This window comes from Vigna umbellata, chromosome 8 (genome assembly GCF_029865625.1).
Source record: "Vigna umbellata cultivar VRB3 chromosome 8, Vumbellata_1.0, whole genome shotgun sequence".
NCBI lineage: Eukaryota > Viridiplantae > Streptophyta > Magnoliopsida > Fabales > Fabaceae > Vigna > Vigna umbellata.
In genome coordinates, this window is record NC_142172.1 from 23,773,363 (window position 1) to 23,794,715 (window position 21,353).

The 21,353-nt window shown below is 37.9% G+C and overlaps 3 protein-coding genes across 3 annotated transcripts; all 3 read left to right on the plus strand.

Annotated features, from left to right (window-relative positions):
* Window positions 1-376: 376 nt before the first annotated feature.
* LOC148194309 (uncharacterized) lies at window positions 377-1,948 on the plus strand. Its single transcript, XM_088097182.1, has 3 exons — window positions 377-509; window positions 594-991; window positions 1,220-1,948. Exons 1-3 carry the CDS (start codon window positions 377-379, stop codon window positions 1,946-1,948), a joined length of 1,260 nt encoding a protein of 419 aa, XP_087953308.1.
* A 148-nt stretch (window positions 1,949-2,096) lies between these two features.
* LOC148194310 (uncharacterized) lies at window positions 2,097-2,852 on the plus strand. Its single transcript, XM_088097183.1, has 3 exons — window positions 2,097-2,216; window positions 2,265-2,325; window positions 2,551-2,852. The coding sequence occupies exons 1-3, from the start codon at window positions 2,097-2,099 to the stop codon at window positions 2,850-2,852; spliced, it is 483 nt and encodes a 160-aa protein (XP_087953309.1).
* A 7,963-nt stretch (window positions 2,853-10,815) lies between these two features.
* On the plus strand, window positions 10,816-13,602 carry LOC124839150 (putative pectinesterase/pectinesterase inhibitor 41). Its single transcript, XM_047314885.2, has 2 exons — window positions 10,816-11,821; window positions 12,775-13,602. The coding sequence occupies exons 1-2, from the start codon at window positions 10,816-10,818 to the stop codon at window positions 13,464-13,466; spliced, it is 1,698 nt and encodes a 565-aa protein (XP_047170841.2). The 3' UTR covers window positions 13,467-13,602.
* The last annotated feature ends 7,751 nt before the right edge of the window (window positions 13,603-21,353 follow it).

Genomic DNA, 21,353 nt, shown 5'->3' on the forward strand with positions numbered 1-21,353 from the left:
AAATGGGAAGCCGTCAACGAAGAAGTAAGGAAGTTGAGGGAGGCCAGCTTTAGCTGGGAAGTGACCTACACTACGTGGTTGGTGAATGTGGTCATGGTAAAAAAGACTAGTGGGAAGTGGCGAATGTGCACAAACTACACGGACCTCAACAAGGCATGCTTAAGGACTCTCACCCGCTCCTTAGCATTGATGGCCTGGTCAACGGGACGTCTTGCCATTATATGCTCAGTTTTCTAGACACGTACTCCGGTTATAACCCGATCCCGATTTATGCCCCAGATTAAAAGAAGACGACCTTTATAACTGAAAAGGAAAATTACTGTTATGAGGTCATGCCGTTCAGCCTCAAGAATGTTGGGGCCACATATCACGCTAAATGGACAAGATCTTTGCGGAGCAGATCGGTCGCTGCATGGATGTATATATCGATGACATGGTGGTAAGGTTGAAGTCCGGCGGTGATCGCATAAAAGACTTGGAGGAGGTTTTCGGGCAGGTCAGGCGGTACAGTATGAGGTTGAACCACGCCAACTACACTTTTTGGGTGGCCGCTGGTAAATTTCGGGGCTTCATGCTGATCGCTTGAGGAATAGAGGCAAATCCGGACAAATGCACGGTCGTCCTGGAAATGAGGACCTTAACGAACCTAAAGGAAATTCAACGGTTGGTCGGTCGGCTCACCTCACTCTCTCGATTTATTCCCAAACTAGTAGAGCGCATCCGGCCCGTCGTCAGACGGATGAAGAAGGGAAAAGGTGCAGAGGTGTGGGATGCAGAGTGCGAACGAGCGTTCGTGGAAGTCAAGGGTGTGCTAGCCAACCCTCCGGTCATGAATCGACCGTGGCCAGACGAAGATTTACAAATTTATCTAGGAGTGTCGGCTGACGCCATCAACGTCGCTTTGGTAAAGGATAACCCAGAGCCCCGACTCATTTACTTTGTCAGCAGGATACTCCAAGAGGCTGAAACTCGTTACCAGCAAGTGGAGAAGGTTGCACTCACACTTCTTAATGCAGCTAGGAGGCTCCGCCCGTACTTTTAGAGTCACCATGTGGTCGTACAGACGGACCATCCCATTTCAAAGATCTTAAGAAAACCCGACCTGGTCGGGGGGATGGTCGGTTGGGTGGTGGAATTATCAAAATTTGGGCTACGATACGAGCCCCGAGGATCGGTCAAAGGCCAACATTTGATCGATTTTGTAGTAGAACTACCATAGGCACCCCTTGCCGGTGAATGGAATTTATATGTGGATGGAGTATCCGGAAGGACGGGTGGGGGCACCGGGGTTGTTTTGGAAGGGTCAGACGGTTTTCTGCTGATGTACTCCCTCATATTCAAGTTTAAAGCGTCTAACAACCAAGCGGAGTATGAAGCTTTGATAGCAGGCCTTGAGTTGGCTCGCGATATGGGAGCACACAAATTAACCTGCCGAACAGATTCCCAACTGGTCGGAGGGAACATGAATGGCAATTTTCAGGTGAAGGACGACCACCTCCTCAAATATTTCCACAGGGTCAGCGTCTTGATCAAAGAATTCAAGCAAGTTGATATCAAGCACATCCCACACGAGAAAAAAACCCGAGCGGACATGTTCAAACTTAGTAGTGGGAAGGAAAAGAGGCAACTAACGACTGTCATCCGACAGATGCTACCAGAGCCCTCAGTAGAGTGTTTGACCATTAGTGGCACCGACGCAGAAGATTGGCGGATCGAAATTCGCAAATTAATGCAAGAATTGGATACCGGACGTCCCATTCGATCAGCTGATGCCTGCAGGATTGCGCGATACGTTCTCGTTGGAGATGATCTGTACAAGAGAGGATTTTCCACCCCTCTTCTCAAGTGCCTAGCTCGCCCGGAGGCGTTGTACGTATTAGACAAACTCTACAACGACATTTGTTGTTTTCATACCGGCCAGCGTACCTTGAAGGCGCGCGTCATTTGAGCCGGTTATTATTGGCCGACGATGGAGGAAGACGCCAAGAGTCTTGTTCAGAAATGCGAAGGATGCCAAGCCCACGCAAATATCCCCAAAGCCCCGCCCAACAAATTACACGCAATGGCCTCACCTTGGCCGTTCACCCAATGGGGGAATGGACATTGTGGGACCCTTCCCTCTTGGACAAGCGAAGAAGAAGTTCATTTTGGTCGCCATCGATTATTTCACGAAGTGGGTAGAGGCTGAGGCCCTCGCCACAATAACCGCCCAGCAGGTGCAAAAATTTGTGTGGAAGATAATATGTTGATTTGGTCTTCCACAGATGGTGGTTACAGACAACGGCATGCAGTTTGTCGACAAGAAGCTGGGATTATTTTACCAAGGTTTGGGGATAAAACACGTCACAAGCTCAGTAGAGCACCCCTAGACGAACGACCAAGCCGTAAATAAGACAATAGTGGCCGAACTAAAGAAAAGGTTGGGAAACAAGAAAGGTGGATTGGTAGAAGAACTCCCGGAAGTCTTGTGGGTGTATAGATAAACCCCGCATGGGACGACCAGTGACACACCTTTCATTCTAACATATGGTACTGACGCCATGTTACCAGTCGAGCTGGGAGAACCCTCCTTACGGCGACAGTTGGAAGACCTCCGGATCAATAATGAGGAGCTCAGGGTTGAATTGGACACCCTGGACGAGCGACAAGATCGCTCGGTCTTGCGAGCAGAAGCATGCAGACGAGTTGTGGAAAGGAAGTACAACACCAAAGTACGGCCTAGGAGCTTCAAGGAAGGCGACTTAGTCTGGAGGAAAACAGGAGATGCCCGAAGAACGGCCACCCACGGAAAGCTCGCCGCAAAATGGGAGGGGCAATTTAGAGTGACCGAATACCTTGAAAACAGGGCCTAGCGTCTGGCCAAGCCAAACGGCCAACCTATCCCAAACACGTGGAATGCTTCACATTTGAAATTTTATTTTAGTTAAAATTACTGTTGTAATATGTTCTCCCTCTTTAGAAGGTAACACAATGATCAGGATTTTAACTATACGCATTTCACTTAGCATCAACACATTACCAATGGACCAGCAATAGAAAGAATTTACAAGAGCTATCCATTCACTAAGCCGGGAGGTGAACGACGAGTTCATTAAAGAACCACTATCGCCCGGTCCGCCAAAGAAAATCGAGTTCTTAAGTGAACCATTCACTAAGTCGGGCAGTGAACAACGAGTTCATTAAAGAACCACTACCGCCCGGTCTATAAAGAAAGATCGAGTTCTTAAGTGAACAATTCACTAAGTCGGGCGGTGAACAACGAGTTCATTAAAGAACCACTGTCGGCCGGTCCGTAAAGAAAGATCGAGTTCTTAAATGAATCATTCACTAAGCTGGGTGGTGAACGGCGAGTTCATTGAAGAACCACTACTGCCCGGTCCGTAGAAAAGACCAAGCTCTTAAGTGAACCATTCACTTAGTTGGGCGTAAACAGTGAATTCATTAAAATTATCCACCGACCTAACTGGGGCGGTGGAGCGCAAAATGATAAATAAACTTAGACCATATTCTGGTTTCATTGACGAACGATCATTAACGAATTACAATAACAATAGACATAAACATAAAATTGTATTACAAAGATGTACATCAAATTGTATCAACTGGTCGGCAAGAAAACGACAAAACCTATTTGACTCCGATCGAAATCATCACCATAAAACAAAAAGAACAAACAAGTTACCCTCCCCCCACTTAAAGCTATCTACCGGTTTCCGTCCTCATCAGCCACACGCCCTTCCGCCTCAGCAGCTTCCTCCTCGGCCGCCCCAACGTCATCACCGGAGGAGCCCATTATGGGAACTAGATTCCCATCGTACACATCCTTCGAGATGTCAAAGCCGGAGGCCAAAGGGTCTCCTCCCAAGAGATAGGCTGCTTGGCGAAGGGCCTTGTTGAAGTCCTCTTCATGTTCGATTTGTACATTGGAGTTCAAAGTACCGATCGCCTCATTTGCCTTGACCAATTTCGCGGTCAAGCTCTTGTGTTGGGCCGAAAAATCTTTTTCTCTCTTCCTCAGCAGCCTCACCTCCACCTTCAACTGACCGACCTCTTCCACCAGCTGATTGCCCTTCACCCGGTTATCCTTCAGTTATTGAATGACTGTCCCTAGCTCTCGATTCGCCTCATCCAACTTCTTCTGCAACTCAGATTATTGCTCCCCATATCCATTATGTTCAAGAGTAAGGGCTTCTAGCTAGGCCCGGAGATCTTCGACAACCTTCTTCTCTTCGACCAACTCAGCTTGAACATCCCCAACGACACGCTGATCGGCGAACTCGTGGAGGTACCAAGTGAGCATAGTTCCCCTGGTTGCAAACTCCAGGGCGGCATTAGTGATGTCCTTTTCAGACAAAGGTTCCACCACCGCCCTCTGAGAGGAGCTCATACGGAAATCGACCCGATCCCCAATGGCGAAGGCTGGACCAAAAAGACCGCCCAGAATAGGGCGAGGGATGTTGCCTTCCCGGTGACTTCTCTTTGAGGAGGACTTCTCCCCTTCTTTGAATTTTCTTCTCTTTTTCGGAGGGACATTTGGGACCGACTCCCCGCCCGTGGACGCCAAGTCCATAATAGGAATCGGTTGAGCAATCTCCTCTGCAGCCGTTGAATGGTCGGCTTCACCATTGAGCGAGATTGGGCGGCCGTAGCATGGCTGGAACCGGCCGAGCGAGGATCCCAAGCTTTCGAGCTAACTATCCCCTTGTGCTTCGCCGAAGGCACGTAGCTAGTCTTGCGAGGGCTCGAGAGAGACATAACTCCTGAAAAGAAAACAAAAATTTAGCTAAGTTAATATCAAAATTACACACAACTAACGGCAAACGCCATACCGAACGCCATCTGATCAAAATCCTCATGGCCAAGGCATTCAACCAAATTGTGGGCAAGGATACGGTGGGGCAAGGCGTTAATCATCTTAACAGTGTCTACTTCTGTGGGGGTCATAATGCCGATCGACGTAGCATTTAACTTCTGAGGATCCCTTGTCCAATAAAAGGGGAACAAGAGAACGCCCGCCTCTTCATAAAATTCAGATCGGCCAATCTCTTTAATTATTACTTTGAAGTATCTCTTTTTGAAGTTCTTGAAAGACTCTGAGTACGAATTGAACAACCAACAGTCTCGAATGGAGGTGAGGGACACCCAACTGGTTTTTGCGAGCGAGCAGACATGGTAGTAGTGAAGCAAAATGGATACGGTTGGAGTGATCCCTAGAGCGGAACACATGGCCACGAAAGCTTGTAAGCAAGCCAATCCGTTCGGGTGCAATTGGGAAGGAGCAACGTTTAACTTCCGAAGCACGGTTGATTCGAATGAAGTAAAAGGTACCTGCACAAACATTTGGTTGAATAAATAAGTATATACAAAGAAAAAATCTTCGGTGCTGGATTCCTTCCCGTGAAAAACCCGTTCGTTAAGGTGACTAACGCCAGTCGAATCAAACAAGAGTCTTCCCCGTCCTGCACCACAAACGAATGATCGGCCCACCACTGCAGCTCGTCCCGGGTCCTATAGTCTAACACGTACAAGCCCACATCATGCGAGGCCCACCCGTACCCATAAATAACTGACCAACCACCCTCCGGTTTGGCCCGTTTGACATCGATGTCAACCCCTCCCTAAAGAAGGAAAAGGGAAACCCTGTTTATGACCTTCTCACCGCCGAACACCGGGGAGTTTGGTTCCGATCCCCTCTCTCGGTCAGTCCTGTCAAGAAAGGACGACGACACAGAGTTGGGGGAGGAAGATCCATTGCCGACAGATGAATCGTCGCCGTCCCTGCCCGCTGACCCCTCAGAGGAACTCCCACTAATGATAACCATTTACTAGTTACCTTGGAAAAAGAATGTTGTCGGACGATATGTATGAAAGGAAAAAGAGAAGTGTGAAAGTGAGGGCACCCGACACACCTATTTATAGCAAAATTTTTGAAATCGCTAGTTCATCGCAGCCGTTGAAATCTTCCACGATCAACGACCCAGATCAAACGACACTCCCACTACCCGAGGATAACAGCTTGCAATAACGCGACATGTGTCTTTCCTGCCAAAGCCCAATTCAAAACTTACTGACCGGTTTTAAACCCAACGACAATTGATTCTCTAGGGCTTGGGGGGCCTGGTGTACTGGAGGATCCACTGGGCGGTATCCCTATCCGGTACGCGCCAGTAATGGGGCCAAGCGACCACAAAATGGTAAGTGGGAGATTAAGATAAAACGGTGATTATGAGTGATTGAGCTAGTATTGGGCCTTGATTAAGGTCTCGCTAATCCATGGTCCACAACCGAAACTATAAATACAGGTCAAAGGTAAAAGGTAAGGGAATTCATTAATTACGCATTTATTACAGCACTTAAATTACCGATCGGACAATCACTGACTTTGACATCGGAGCACCTTTAACAGGTACACCTCCGGTCGATGCGCAGGAAATTGGACGAAGCTTGACCAGACGGAGAGAATGGGAAGAACATAGACTAGACAACGTTTGGAGGAAATTATGTGGGACTTAGGTGACTCGATCCCGGAACAGTTTTCAATCAAGTTTTCCAAGAAAAAAGTATTTTCACGTGGAAAACTAAGTTTCTTGAATTAAAATAAAAAATTATTATAAAATACATCGATATAAATTAAATACTATAATAATAATAATGTAATAAAACAAAATATTTTTTAATTTGAAAAAATACATATGAATAGTTTTATCCATTAACTAACATTTGAGGCGAGTCTTCAAAACACACCAACTTTTAATTTCCATTAAATATTTTTCTGTCGAATCCAATTAAAACTAAAATTTATTTCGAAACTAAAATTCACTTTAACTTCATTGAAACTAAAATTCGAGCATACACTTATTAATCCATAAACATCATAATTCGAAGATTATTCATTCTTCTTAAAGCAGATTTAAGAAAATTCTTCATGAAAATGCACCCCTTCGTTTAAATTAAAAATAATACCTGAACTTCGCTACCTCTTCCATGGTATATAAAGTAGGAAATAAAAATACTGTGGCGCAAATTCCAAGCATTGATTGATAGTGTACATGACACTGAACCATTCATCAACCTCGTTTATGTCAATATTTTTTATATGACCGCGATACGTTTACAACACAAATTTGATAATATTATGATAACGAGTGTCAGCATTGTATTGGGCCATTTTGAATATATTTTTTTAAAGAAATTTGATTTGAAAAAGGATCAAGGTTTCAGATTTCATTATTCCGAAAACACTTTTCTTCATTCAACACTCTCTCTTCTCTCAATTTTAGGGTTTTTAGTTTCATTTGAACTTCTCTCTCTCCATTTTTTGCATTTCTCTCTCGACATTCAGCAATCTTTCTCGACGCTCAGCAATCTCCGTCATCGCTGGCCCTGTTCGAAGTTTCTCTTTCTCTATCAAGTTCGTGATTTCGACGATCTATGTTCACTGATCTCCGTCGTTGGTTTGTTCAAAGTGTCTCCTTCGGTGTCGATTGTGTCGAAGTTCTGAGCTTTTTTTGTGCAATGAGTTTATCCGCTGATATAGGTTCTTCGAACAAGGTATGTACTTTTTTCCTTTTCCGTATTCGTATTTTGGGGTTGGGCTTTTGCTTTTGGCTTTTGTTGATCATTTTGGTGGTTTTTGTTGGTTATTTGTAACCAAAAATATTTTTTTTCTACAGTTGTTTGTTCGTCATTCATTGAGAGGTGAGGTCCTGCACCATTGACACAGGACATATGCACTTGTAATCGATTACTGGGACTATGTAATCGCTTACCAGGGGAAAATTCCTCTTTTGTACTGAAAGTTGACAAGAACTACCCAGGCCTGACTTAAGCACTCCCCAGGGTTATTTTGGAGTCCTTTTGACTGTGTTTTGAAGGTTTTCTGGATGGATCATTATTGGAATACTTGAAGTTGGAATACTTCAATATTAAACAAATAAAAAAGGAATAATGAAGGGTATTGAGTAATGAAAAATTATAACAATATTAAAAACCACATACATTAATAGGAAAATGTAACAACATTTCATCAAACCACAAGTTTTGAAATTAAAAAGTACATAACGGTATTAGAAAACGTAGATAACAATTCATCAAACATTGGTGCACTAAATACCACTCATGACCATTAAACTCACTCAGCCATCTAAAATAACAAACATGAAACAATACCTTGAAATGAAACTCATTTATGAAGCTTAGAAAAATGTTATTTTGGGGAAATTAATTTCACCTAGTACAGTGGTCTAAAATTTATGAGTTAATAGTCATTCGAAAGCTCTTTGAGTCTAAATTCCAACAAAACAATAACCAACTCATTTAGAGTTCGGTAGAGAAAGTTAAGAGCAAAAACAACAGCAAAGGTCCGAAAAAAAGAGTTGGGGAGTGTTGTTCATCCAATTGGGGAGTATAGTTGAAGTTTCTGTACAAATGACCATTTTTCCTCTGGTAATCGATTACAAGACCCCTATAATCGATTACCAGGGCAGAAAATGGCCAGAGATGCATATGGAGCTCATCTAACTTACATGAAAATGGCTAGAGGAAAAATGGTCATTTGTACAGAAACTTCAACTGTACTTCCAAGCTAGATGAACACTACTCCCCATGGTGGTTATTGCTCTATTTTTGTTGAATTTTTAAGTTTTTAAGATGGGCGAGTGAGTTCAATGTTATTGGATGTGCTCCCTGCACCAATAATGAGGTTAGGTCATTGATTTCTTCCAAAAAAAATGTCCATTCAGGTGGTTTTCTCCAACTGAGGTGAGGTGCATGATGTGATTCTTTTTTTTATTAGAAAATAGACTCAAATATCTTTCCAATGACTACTAATTTATAATTTTTGGACATCTGCGTAGGTGCAGTTAATTCCTTTAATTTAACGTTTTATATATTTCTACCACCTCTAACCTTTGCTGGTTGTTTTGCTCATAACTTTCTCCACCGAACTCCAAATGAGTTGACTCTTGTTTTGTTGGAATGTAGACTCAAAGATTTTTCAAATGATTACTAACTCATAATTTATAAACCACTTTAGTAGATGCAGTTAATTTTCCAAAAAAAACGTTTTTCTAAGCTTTCTAAATGAGTTTACTTTCAAGTTATTGTCTCATGTTTCTTATATTATTCTAATTTATTTTATTTCTTTATAAAATGTTCATAATTCAAGGTAAAATAGTAGTATAATTAAGGTGCGATGTGATTCTACTAGCACAAGCCAAACACTTATATGTATTTCACCTACCTTGGTTTAAACACCTATATGAACTATTTGTCCACAATTGAGTGGGGTAAATTGTGTTTTGATGCACTTGACACCATCAGCAACATGAGACAAAAATTGGAAAAAATCACCCATAAGGATACAAAAATAACCCTAGGGAGTCAAGTTCTCCCAATTGGGGAGTACAGTTGAAGTTTGTGTACAAATGACCCTTTTTCCTCTGGTAATTGATTACATGGGTCTTGTAATCGATTACCAGAGGAAAAAGGGTCATTTGTACAGAAACTTCAATTGTATTCCCAAGCTAGATGAGCACTACTCCCCATGGTGGTTATTGCTCTTGTTTGTGACTTTTTGCATTTCTTGTGAATGGGTGACTGAGTTCCATGTGAATGGACGTATTCGCCAAACGTTTCATTTACTTTTCAAACAAACTCAGTTACTACATTTTCCTCAAATTCCATTTCTCATCGAACAAAGCTCAAACTTTGGAGAAAGGAGACACCTTTACTCGTTGATGGAGAGCGCAAGAGACGCAAAGAGGTGGAATGCTACAAAGCTGATGGAGCAACGTTAAGGGAGGTCACCTTCGAGCTCACAATGGATGGATGAGAAAGCAAGGACAAATCGCGAGAGAGAAAGGGAAAATAACGCGATACAAACAAAGAGAGAGAGAGGAAGAGAGGGGAAAATGCGACAGAGAAAAGCGAGAATGGTAATGGGACCAAGTTCGTCAACGATGGGGAAAGGAAAAGCGAGACTGATAAACGAGGAAGACAAAGTGAGAACTTTGGTGGAGAGAAAGTGAGAGCTTTCGCGAGAGGAAAAAGATAATGAAGATCTTCTCAAATAAAACCGTAAAACCTTTTTTCTTTCAAAAATTTCCTCCATGTAACATTATTGGTTTTTAAAGAAACATTTAAAACGGCCAATCCCGTCCCCACGTGGTGTTGTCAAAAGGTTGGTAAAATATAGTTGTTAAAAAAACGTTTTCCTTTTTTTATACCAGCAGCACCCGGTAAAAGTTAATTGGATTTGTGTGAGATTTGGTTGAAGACAACTCCGTTGACAGAGGAAAAAGTTTTTTTGACTATTATGTATACTTCAGCTAAAGAATAGACGCGTAAAAGAAAAACAACTATATTAAAGTGGCAATGGGCGATTATATATTACCACAAAATTTAATGGATATATATTTTTTAATATTTTCTCTTTTATATAAATGTCAAACAGTATACGTGGGACAATTTTGTGAATCCTTATAAGATATATATCATGTGTGAAATCTCATTGATGTCCCAAAATAATAACTTGTGAGTGCAAATGTACTTGCCAAGCATATTCCTTTTCCCACTTTTTCAAACTTGCAAAGACTGGTCTATGATCTCCAACTTTGCACTGCAATTGCACTAACACCCAATTGCCCAACAATATATGCATTCATACGTACATGTAAAAAGCTAATGCATCACACAATCTTTCTATTTAGAAAACCACCTCCTTTCCTATATAAATACCAACGATTGAACTCAATTTCCATCTCACACTCAGCTCTTCCAAACTACGCAACTCTTACTCTAACATATCAAGTCCCAATGGCAAATAAATTACGTAATTCTCTCCCAAAAACATCACCATTTCTCAACCTTTTTATACCCTTGTTATTCATCTCCCTGGTTTTCGCAGAAACCCCACCAACCACTTCTGTATCTCCCGTAACCATATGCAAATCCACCCCAGACCCATCTTATTGCAGTTCCGTCCTCCCTCCCCGAAACGCCAATGTTTACGACTATGGCCGTTTCTCAGTGAAAGAGTCTCTTTCACAAGCAACCAAGTTCTTGAACTTGGTTAACAGATACCTTCAACGCCGCTCTTCTCTTTCAACCTCCGCAATCCACGCGCTCCAAGATTGCCAAACCCTCGCCGAACTCAACGTCGACTTTCTCTCCAGTTCCTTCCAAACAGTCAACCGCACAACCACGCTCCTTCCCACTTCGCGAGCTGACGACATCCAAACCCTTCTAAGCGCCATTCTAACCAACCAACAAACCTGCTTGGAAGGCCTCCAAGCCACAGCCTCCGCTTGGCGTGTCAGCAACGGACTCTTCCTACCGCTGTCCAACGACACCAAGCTCTACACCGTCTCTCTCGCGCTCTTCACCAAGGGCTGGGTCCCCACCAACGCTAACGTCACCGCGTTTCAACCACCCGCCAAACACCGCGCCTTTCGAAACGGTCGTTTACCGCTCAAGATGTCCAGCAGAACACGCGCGATCTACAACTCCGTGAGTCGGAGAAAGCTCCTTCAGGGGAATGTGGGTGACGAGGTGAAAGTGAAGGACATCGTCACTGTCAGCAAAGATGGTAGCGGGAACTTCACCACCTTGAACGACGCCATTGCGGCGGCGCCCAACAAGTCTTCCTCTACATCGGGGTACTTCCTCATCTACGTCACTGCTGGTGTTTATGAGGAAAATGTGTCCATTGATAAGAAAAAGACGTACCTGATGATGGTTGGAGATGGCATCAACAAGACAATTATTACAGGAAATCGAAGTGTTGTTGATGGCTGGACAACTTTCAAGTCCGCAACTTTTGGTACGTACCCTAGATTACATAACGACTATAAAAGAAAAATAAATGATAAATGTTTTCTCAACAATTTTTTTTCAAAGTGATGGATTCGTTTTAAATATTTTTTTGAAATAAATTCAAAGAGACAAATAAAACAGTAACACACGACCTCTTATAAAAAAGTTGTTATAAAAAATTATTAAAATGTCATAGTCTAAAATAAATACAAAACAAAGTATATATTATTTGATAAAATGATTATAAAAAAGTAAATTTTATATTTATTTAAAAAAATAAAATAATGGAAAATAATAGTACTAAATGAATATAAAAAATTTATGCTAAATGCTTTTAAAAAAAAAATTATTAATAAAAACGATACACAAAAATTCTTACATTCGATACTATTTTCTTATTTTTTATTTTTTTCCTTGCTTAAAAATACAATTTTTTTATTATTTTACTTTTATAAAATGTATCAAATCAACATAAATATATCTCTTAGCATATTTGTCATGTCACATGAATAAATATAATTTCATAAATATATTTAAAAACAATAGATTAAGCATGTGTGAAAGAATAAAAATAAATGTAAGATCGTAATTAATAATTATGAAAAAAAAAATAATAGAGCAAACACACACACATATATATATATATATTATATACATATATATATATATATATATATATATATATATTTATATATTTATTTAACATATGTTATAAAAATTTATTTACCATATATCCGAAAAATAAAATAGTCACAAAATAATAAACTTTCATAATTTAAAAAAATAAAAATAAAAGAAAATAATATCAAATAAATATGAAAATTTTGTGTGTTATAAGTAAATATTATTTTCGAAAAAAGAAACTAGCTTTTAGTTATATAATCATTAGACATGATGAGTTTCACCTAAAGAAATGAGGCATGATGACTGATATTATTACATTATGCACTTTTATTGCAGCGGTGGTTGGAGCAGGATTTGTGGGTGTTAACATGACCATTCGCAACACTGCTGGAGCAGAGAAGCACCAAGCCGTAGCACTTCGTAACGGGGCAGATTTATCGACGTTTTACAGTTGCAGTTTCGAGGGGTACCAAGACACACTCTATGCGCATTCCCTGAGACAATTCTACAGGGAATGCGACATCTACGGCACCGTGGATTTCATATTCGGAAACGCGGCGACAGTTTTGCAAAACTGTAACCTTTATCCTCGTCTCCCAATGAATGGCCAATTCAACGCCATAACCGCACAAGGCCGAACCGATCCCAACCAAAACACCGGAATTTGTATCCAAAATTGTACGATTAGAGCAGCCGATGATTTGGCTGCGAACATAAACGCGGCTGAAACTTATCTGGGAAGGCCTTGGAAAAATTACTCAAGAACGGTTTACATGCAGAGTTTTATGGACAGCGTGATCGATCCAGGTGGGTGGCGTGCATGGGACGGTGATTTTGCTTTGAACACTTTGTATTATGCAGAGTTTAACAACACTGGGCCTGGATCGACCACTGCAAACAGAGTCACATGGGCCGGTTACCACGTGATTAATGCCACCGATGCTGCTAATTTTACTGTCTCTAACTTCTTGCTCGGAGATAACTGGCTGCCCCAGACCACAGTGCCTTACGCAAGTAACTTCGTATAGATACATTCATTCGCCCATTCACTTCGTTCTACTTTTAAGCTTTACTTTATTTTTTTTCTTATGATTAAATAAGCGGGTGATCCTGTGTAACAAATACACCGTCCCTCCAATACAGCATTTTAATGTAAAACCTTCGTTGTTTTGAAAATATAGTGTTATAATTAATGTTCAAAGCAAAGATTACATGTTTAATTATAACTCGTACACTCACTTCTAAACTTATTCTGTATGCAATCTGAAAAAAATGTGTTCTCTTACCAGTTTTGTTACTCGTCGAATATAAACAAAAGATAAACAAGATACTATTTTTTTTATATCTACTGTATCCATGATATTTGCATATATTTTCATGATAGAGGTGACATATTTACACACTACAAATATAAAATGAACATAAAATAATAATTTATTGTATTTTTTTAAGAGAAAAATAATAATATTTTGACACATAAATCTTGTTACATTTATTTTGAATTACCATTTCTTATTTTTATTTTTTATTTTCTAAAAAATTATAAAAATTTACTCTTTTACAATCATTTTATTCTTGTATTATATTTCAAATAAATGTAAAAATGTGTCAATTTACTATTACTCATAACAAAAGTTAAAAAAAAGTATCAAATGGATGTAAAATATATGTGTATCAAAATATTATTTTCATTTTTATATTTTATTTTTTAAAATTTTAAATAAAATTATATAAAAACAAGTATTTAATTAAATTTAGATAAAAAAATATTTAAATACAATTTAAATCAAATTATTCAACAAAGACCCCTTTACCTACTATTTTTTTCATTAAAACAATCACATACTAAATTAATAATGGATAGTTTTTTTTTACTATCTTTTTAGGAGAGTGTTTTATTCAAATTTCGCACTAAAATAAAAAAAATGAATATGCTTATTATTTAAAAGTATAATTTTATATATTATTCATAGTTATAACAACTAATATAACTAGTACAGTAAAGGAAGACGATAACGGTTATTTTCGCTTATACGCAGTGGTTCTGCAACCGAGGTATATACAGGCGAGACAAAAAGGCTAAAAGGTGTGTACTTTTGCCTCGGTTCAAATCCAATCGAGGCAGTAGAGGGGTTTTTTTTTTTCATCATTCGCCAGGTGAGTTGTTAGCCCTTGGACACAATCCATCAACGCCCACCGTTCCATCTCACAACACCATCATCAAAGATTCCCAACTATGAAGAACAAAGAACGAGAACGGCGCGCTCCCACCACCACCTGCAGAGAATCAATCAAACACCACCGCTCCTGCAGAAAATCAATCAAACATAAAACAACCCAATCAAAATCAGAAAAAGGGGACGAAAGGAAGTTTCCTCCTTCGCTGCGAATCAGAACGGAGAGAAGAAGAAGAAGAACGAGAACGACCACCGCGCCCTTGTGCCCCTGCTGCGTCGTGTCTCCATCGCGCCTCCGTCGCGCCATTGATGATCCCTTCGCCACGCCTCCATCGGAATAGAGAACAGGAAGGAAGCCTCCCTTTCGCCAACGAAAGAAAATGGGAGAAAAGAGAGGAGGGCCATAACTTTTATCTCTGTTCGCAAAATTTAACCCTAAACACATGTTATTACCTCGGTTATTTTTTTAACCGAGACAATAAGGGTCTACGGCCTCGGTTCTATAAAGAACCGATGCCTAAACCCTCTTAAAAAAATAAAAAATAAAAATTCCAGCTCTTTTATGCCTCGATTCTTTAAACAACTCAGGTAATAGACCTTTGCGATAATTACAAAAATGTCATCGCGCCAGTTTTAAGCATCGGTTCTTTTTGGACCGAGGCATATACGTTTGCGATAATTACAAAAATGCCACCATGCCATTTTTTGCTTTGGTTACAACTAAACCGATGTCAAATGAGCGAGTTAAAATCCTTTTTTTTACTAATGTATATTTCTGGAAAATTACTCTACACTCTTTTTAATTATAAGATTATATAATTTCTTAATAAATATGGGAGAAGATTTTCATTATAAACAAAATCATAATAGCGTATATTTTTTAGGCTTAATATAATTGTTGGTCACTATTTTCGTCAACGTGGGACTTATTTTTTTTCGAATATTCAATATAGTCTCATATATTGTAATTTATGTTCAATTTGATCTTTCGACTAGCGACGTTTAAATCGTTAACGGTTAAATGTCCACGTAACAATAAAAGGAAATGAGTTGTCACGAATGTCCCCACGTCATCACCATCTTCCCTAAGACAGAACCCTAATTTTCTTTCCATCAGCGCGTCACCGTGCACCACACTCATGCCATAATCTTCTTCACGACACCAGACCATCATGAGCTTCACCGTTAGCAACCACACAAACCACCATAAATCAAACAAGAAACCCAATCTACAAAAGAAACCTTCCACTATGTTAGAATTAATGAGCTTTTTTTCTTAACAATAAGAAGTGGCTGAATTGGTGTTTTATCAAAATAAACGCTTTTCAAATCTTTATCGCAAATGATATGCTTCTTTAAAACTTTCTTGGACAATAAGCAATATGCGTGCAATGTAACATTATGCTTAATCAATTAATGACAATATGTAATAGATTAATGCAGAGAGATAGGGAGAAGAAAAATCAAACTCTGATTTTTATACTGGTTGGGCCTCAATGCCTACATCTAGTGTCCTTCCAATCAACCTAAGATTAAAAGCCATTTGCACTATAGAGATCTGAGTTTTTACAACAAGACTTTTATAGCGACCAACCTGTCAAAATGTAAACAACCTCTCTAACTCACTAATCTAATATAGTCAATACAAAAACCTACAGCAAGAACAATCCTCTCTTGCTGTCACCCCTTTGAGAACCCTCTCAAAGTACAAAGAACACCATGTTCTTCTTCTTGGCTGCACGCACAGGGAACCACAAATCAAAGATTGTGAATCTTCTTCTCCTGATCAAATAGCAAGCACCTTAGTTGTGCAGAACGATCAGTCTCTTCAATCCAGTCAAGTTTTGCTTCACAAGAATTCTTCAAGATCCTCTAATCTTTCACGTTCTTGATTCTTGGAGCTTCTGAGTAATCTGTAAGCTTTCTAAACCCAATAACAATCAAATATGAAAATCTTAGAATCAATTATTCTTACAGGAAACAGTCAATGCGTCAATATATAGTTTAAGTCAATCCTGATGCAATTTAATCGATTAGCCAACTTATGTAATCGATTAAATTAAATATGTGTAACAGAATTACAACCAACTTGGCTTCTTAATTGAATACACAATTAATACAATCGATTTTCATTAAATGCTTAGTCAAACACATTTAAAACTATGACCGTTATAACAGTTAGACAAGCATAAGTCAATTTTCAAATCTTAACAAACTTAATTGAATACACAATCCATGTAATTGATTAAGCTTTAACACTTAGAAGGTTTTTGAAAACTTTTCTTCCCAAAACTCATCACAACACATTTGAAAATTATATGTGCAAACACACGAGTTTTAATCGATTTACCAACTAACGTAATCGATTCAAAACTTGTTGTTTTGCCACAGTTTAAAACTCAAGTTGTCTGATGACCTTAATTGATTATCACAACACTATAATCGATTAAGTCATGCATATATGCTTTTGAGTATGTGTTTTTTCTATTCCAAACATATATTGCGCATACACAGATATGATCACTTTACAAACACAATAGTATGCATCAGTCAATGCAATATGTCAAATGTGACAATCACAATATGTGCATATTTCTCAATAAGTATAAACACATATAACACAATACATACACATGTGTTTTTATTAACAATGTGTTGTCATCATCAAAAACCAATATGACAGGGATTGGGTTCAACTATCACAGTACTCCCCCTATCAACACACTACAACGAATCAACACAATATTTGTGAGCCCAAATTGTTATGCACCATGACAACCACCATCCACCATCTTGATCTTCTCCATCGCAAACTAGAGAACTTCAATTTCGCGAGAACCTTCAAAGTAAAACCCCAAAATTCACATAACTATTAAACCTGCAAAAAACCCATAATTCTCAAATTGAACATCAACCCTAACTCACAAATCACGCCTCTTTTGTGAAAACCTGCAAAATCCCAAATTGCACCACCATTGAACTCGTTCAACCTCCATTGATGATGCAAAACCATCTGCAAGAAGCGAAACCCCCAAATCACTTTCCATTAAATCACAAAAATCTACAGAAATCAAAATCAACCACAACCTACAGAAATTAGGGTTGTTGATTTGGTGAAGATGGTGATGACGTGGCGAGATGATGATATGAGTCAGCCATTGTGAGCATTACTGTGTGACAGCTTATTCTATTTTTCTTACGTGGACTCTACGCCTTTAACGATTTAAACGTCGTCAGCAAAAAAAACCAAATTGAATATAAATTATGAACTTAGGGACTACATTGAACATTCGAAAAAATGAGTCTCACATTGAACAAAGTTGACGAAAATAAGGACCAACATTAGTATTAAGCCTAATTTTTATTATAAAATGTTAAATAATGTTTTATTAAGGAACAATAATTAAATAAATGAAACTATATTCAACCTATCTAATTTTAATTTTTATATTTGTTTTAGGCTATTTTTAAAAATAAAAAACTGACCAAATTGAAATCCAGAGACTCCAATTTTTAACACCTTGGAGCAACTCCAGCACGTACAGAATGAAACACGTTGATACACTACAAAAATATCTAATTTTATAAGAGATTAATTTTTGATGGTTTGAAAAATCTCTATAAATTTCTAGTGATTATATTCAATGTTATAGTTATGTTTTTCTTTCCAAAAAGAAAATTTTAACAGTTTATGTAGTAAATCATCGACAAGGGTTACAAACTTATACGAAATTATCCTATATTTGTTAACCAACACTTGTGACTTCTTCTTCTTTAGATGTTTCTCTTTGTCGTTGGTTTGTGCTTTTACACGTCTTCTTCCTAAAGTTCACTTTTTCTTTGTCTTTGGTCTCGTCATCGTATCGCCGTTGTCGCTTGCACGTGTCTTCTATTCTTCGTTCATTTTGTTCGTCGTAGTTCGTCAAACCGTAATCCCTAAGTTCAGGTTTTCTTTGTCATTGTGTCATCGTTGATGAACATATCTTATGTTTTTTGTTTATTCTCTTCATGTTGTTGGGCATTGTCGCAATCCCTAAACCGGATTCATTGTTTTAATTCACCGTTAAGTTGTCTTCTCCCGCAATTCGTAATTCCATCGTGGCATGAACCTCAATTTCCTTTCCCATCTTCCTATCCTCTTCTCACTACCTCTGAATAATCTCATAGAAGGGTGTCATTCGCATAAAAGTTGTGTTCTCCTTGATGATTGAGGGCCGAAAGTGGTAAGGAGAGCACGAAAGTCGAGTGGAGATGTTAATACAATCTCTTTACATCAATTGTATATGTGTTTAGTTCACAAAACTTATTTTAAAATAATTTCAGTGTTTTCAAGGATGATAAAGTGATAGATGAAAATAATGGTAAGTGAGAATAGTTGAAGCATGAAAACCAATGTAAAATGATGTTTTCATTCTTTTTTTTCTATCTCTTTTGAAGACTCTGAATTCTTCACTCTCTCTGCCTTTTCCTTTTGTTTAACTAACATGTCTTGTATCATGGACTTTCCTAATTCAAGTTTATTGTGTAGATGTATATATATATATATATATATATATATATATATATATATATTATATAACATAAAAATATTGTCAAAAAACATTTTATCCTTCTTAAACTGGTAGCATTTTTTAACACCATTTGAAGACTAAGAAATACAATGGGACAAGTGATCTAAGATGAGAGGTTGATATCTGTTACAAGTTTTAGATGCTAAGAAAATATTGTTGCAAAAAGAAAAGAAGTCATGTATGACAAATTTAGTATATATGCAATTGTTTTGGTTAAATCTATTTTGAAATTGTAAACTATTATTGGTTCTTTATAAATCTGTTTTGAAATTATGCACTTGTTTTCTCTGAGTTTTACCCTTATTCTATTTTATTATAGCTAGTAAATATGGTACACAATTTCACTAGCCATTTATTAAACATTGTATGGAGAAAACAACTAAAGCATATGAGTCCACAACATCATCATCTCAATCAAAAGAAATATTCAGTTCAGATTGTTATTGGCTCATGCTTTAGGAAGCAAAGAGTATTGTGGACGCGTTCACAGTCTAGGTTTGAGTCTTTGCTCATCTAAAGTCTTTGGAGTCAATGTTCATTGTCATAGTGGATCATTTTAAGCTTTTCCTTCTTTATGTTGGATTACACACTCAAATTAATGAATATGTTTATCAATATTTACTTGTTTAGTTCCTTTTATGATTAACTTGTTAGCTACCATTTTTCTTACCTTTAAATTAGTTTTTTCAATTACAGGTATCTTCATTAATATCACAAGTCAATGAAATGAAGGCAATGATGACATTTATGTTGCAAAATTATCAGAGTCAATTTTCTTCACAGTTTTTCATATTTCAACCATCACGAGTAATAATTGATAAATTTGCGAAATATTTTTTTAAAAATGTATTACTGACTAACTATTATTTTATATTATAGGTATCTGATCAAGGAATTGTACCAAACGATAAATGTAATGAAGAAGAGCAAAATTAATCATTATTATTGAACATGTTTCTCTTTCATGTTTACCATTGAATAATGTTATTATTTTATGTTGAATACTTTGTTGTATCAAAACATGTTCATTGTTTATTTTATATAATATTCATTTTCGGTTTCAATTTATTTGATTGTGTGTTTAGTTTATTAAAACATTTTTATCATAATCAAATAAATTAAATAATACCCAAAAAATTAATAATCTCATTTGCATTCCCAGCGGTTTTGGAACCGCATTAGTATCAATGGTTTTCCAAACCCTTGTATGTAATGACGGTTTTGTAACCCCTTCAAGTAGCGGTGGTTTTCTAAACCCCAGTAGATAGCAGCGGTTGCAAAATCTCAGTTAGTTTCGACGATTTTTTGAAACCTCTACAAATAGCCATTATTAATAAAATCTTCTGCAAATAGCGACGATTTCCTAAAATCCCCATAAATCATAGTGGTTAGGGAAAAAATCGTCGGTAATATTTATCGACATTGTTTTTCCCAACAATTTTTATATTCGCGGGAAATGTATTTTTCAAGAGCTATCGATAATGTTAAAAATAACCCCCTAGTAAAATTTCATGTTTTTGTAGTGATACAATTGAATTAATTATATTGTATAATTAATTATTAGAATGAAAATAGAAAAATTAAAGAAAGAAAAAGAATGAAACTTAAAAATGAGAAAGTAAAAGAAATTGTTCATATCCGACACAATAAGCATATCAAATAGTGCAACTCAATAATGCCCTTTAAGCCCTTTAATTCTAGAGTAGTCCAAACCTACGCCTATTTGGATCATCTATACATATTATAGCTAAATATCGATAGTTTGATATGTTGGTTATTATTTACCATTATGTTACTATTTATTATATTTTCATCATACTTCGTAGATAAGTAATATTCTAATAGAAACATAGGTTCACGGTCCATGTTGATCCTATAAATATAACTAATATTTTTAAAGGAATACTCACTTCATAAACAATTACTCTTACTATAATATCCTAACTCTATTATTAAGTCAAAGAGTCTTTTGCAGGTGAATCTCTATCTCTTTCAAGAGCAAGGAGGCCATTTCCAAACAAAAGGAACAATCAAACCACCATTAAGACCTCACAACTTGCCCACAAGTTCACACTCAAGATCCGGGTAAGAACATTGGTTCCAACCATGTTCCTCTAATAAAATGCTTCCCTAGCCTCACCTCTTTATGGTCACCACCCAAAGATCT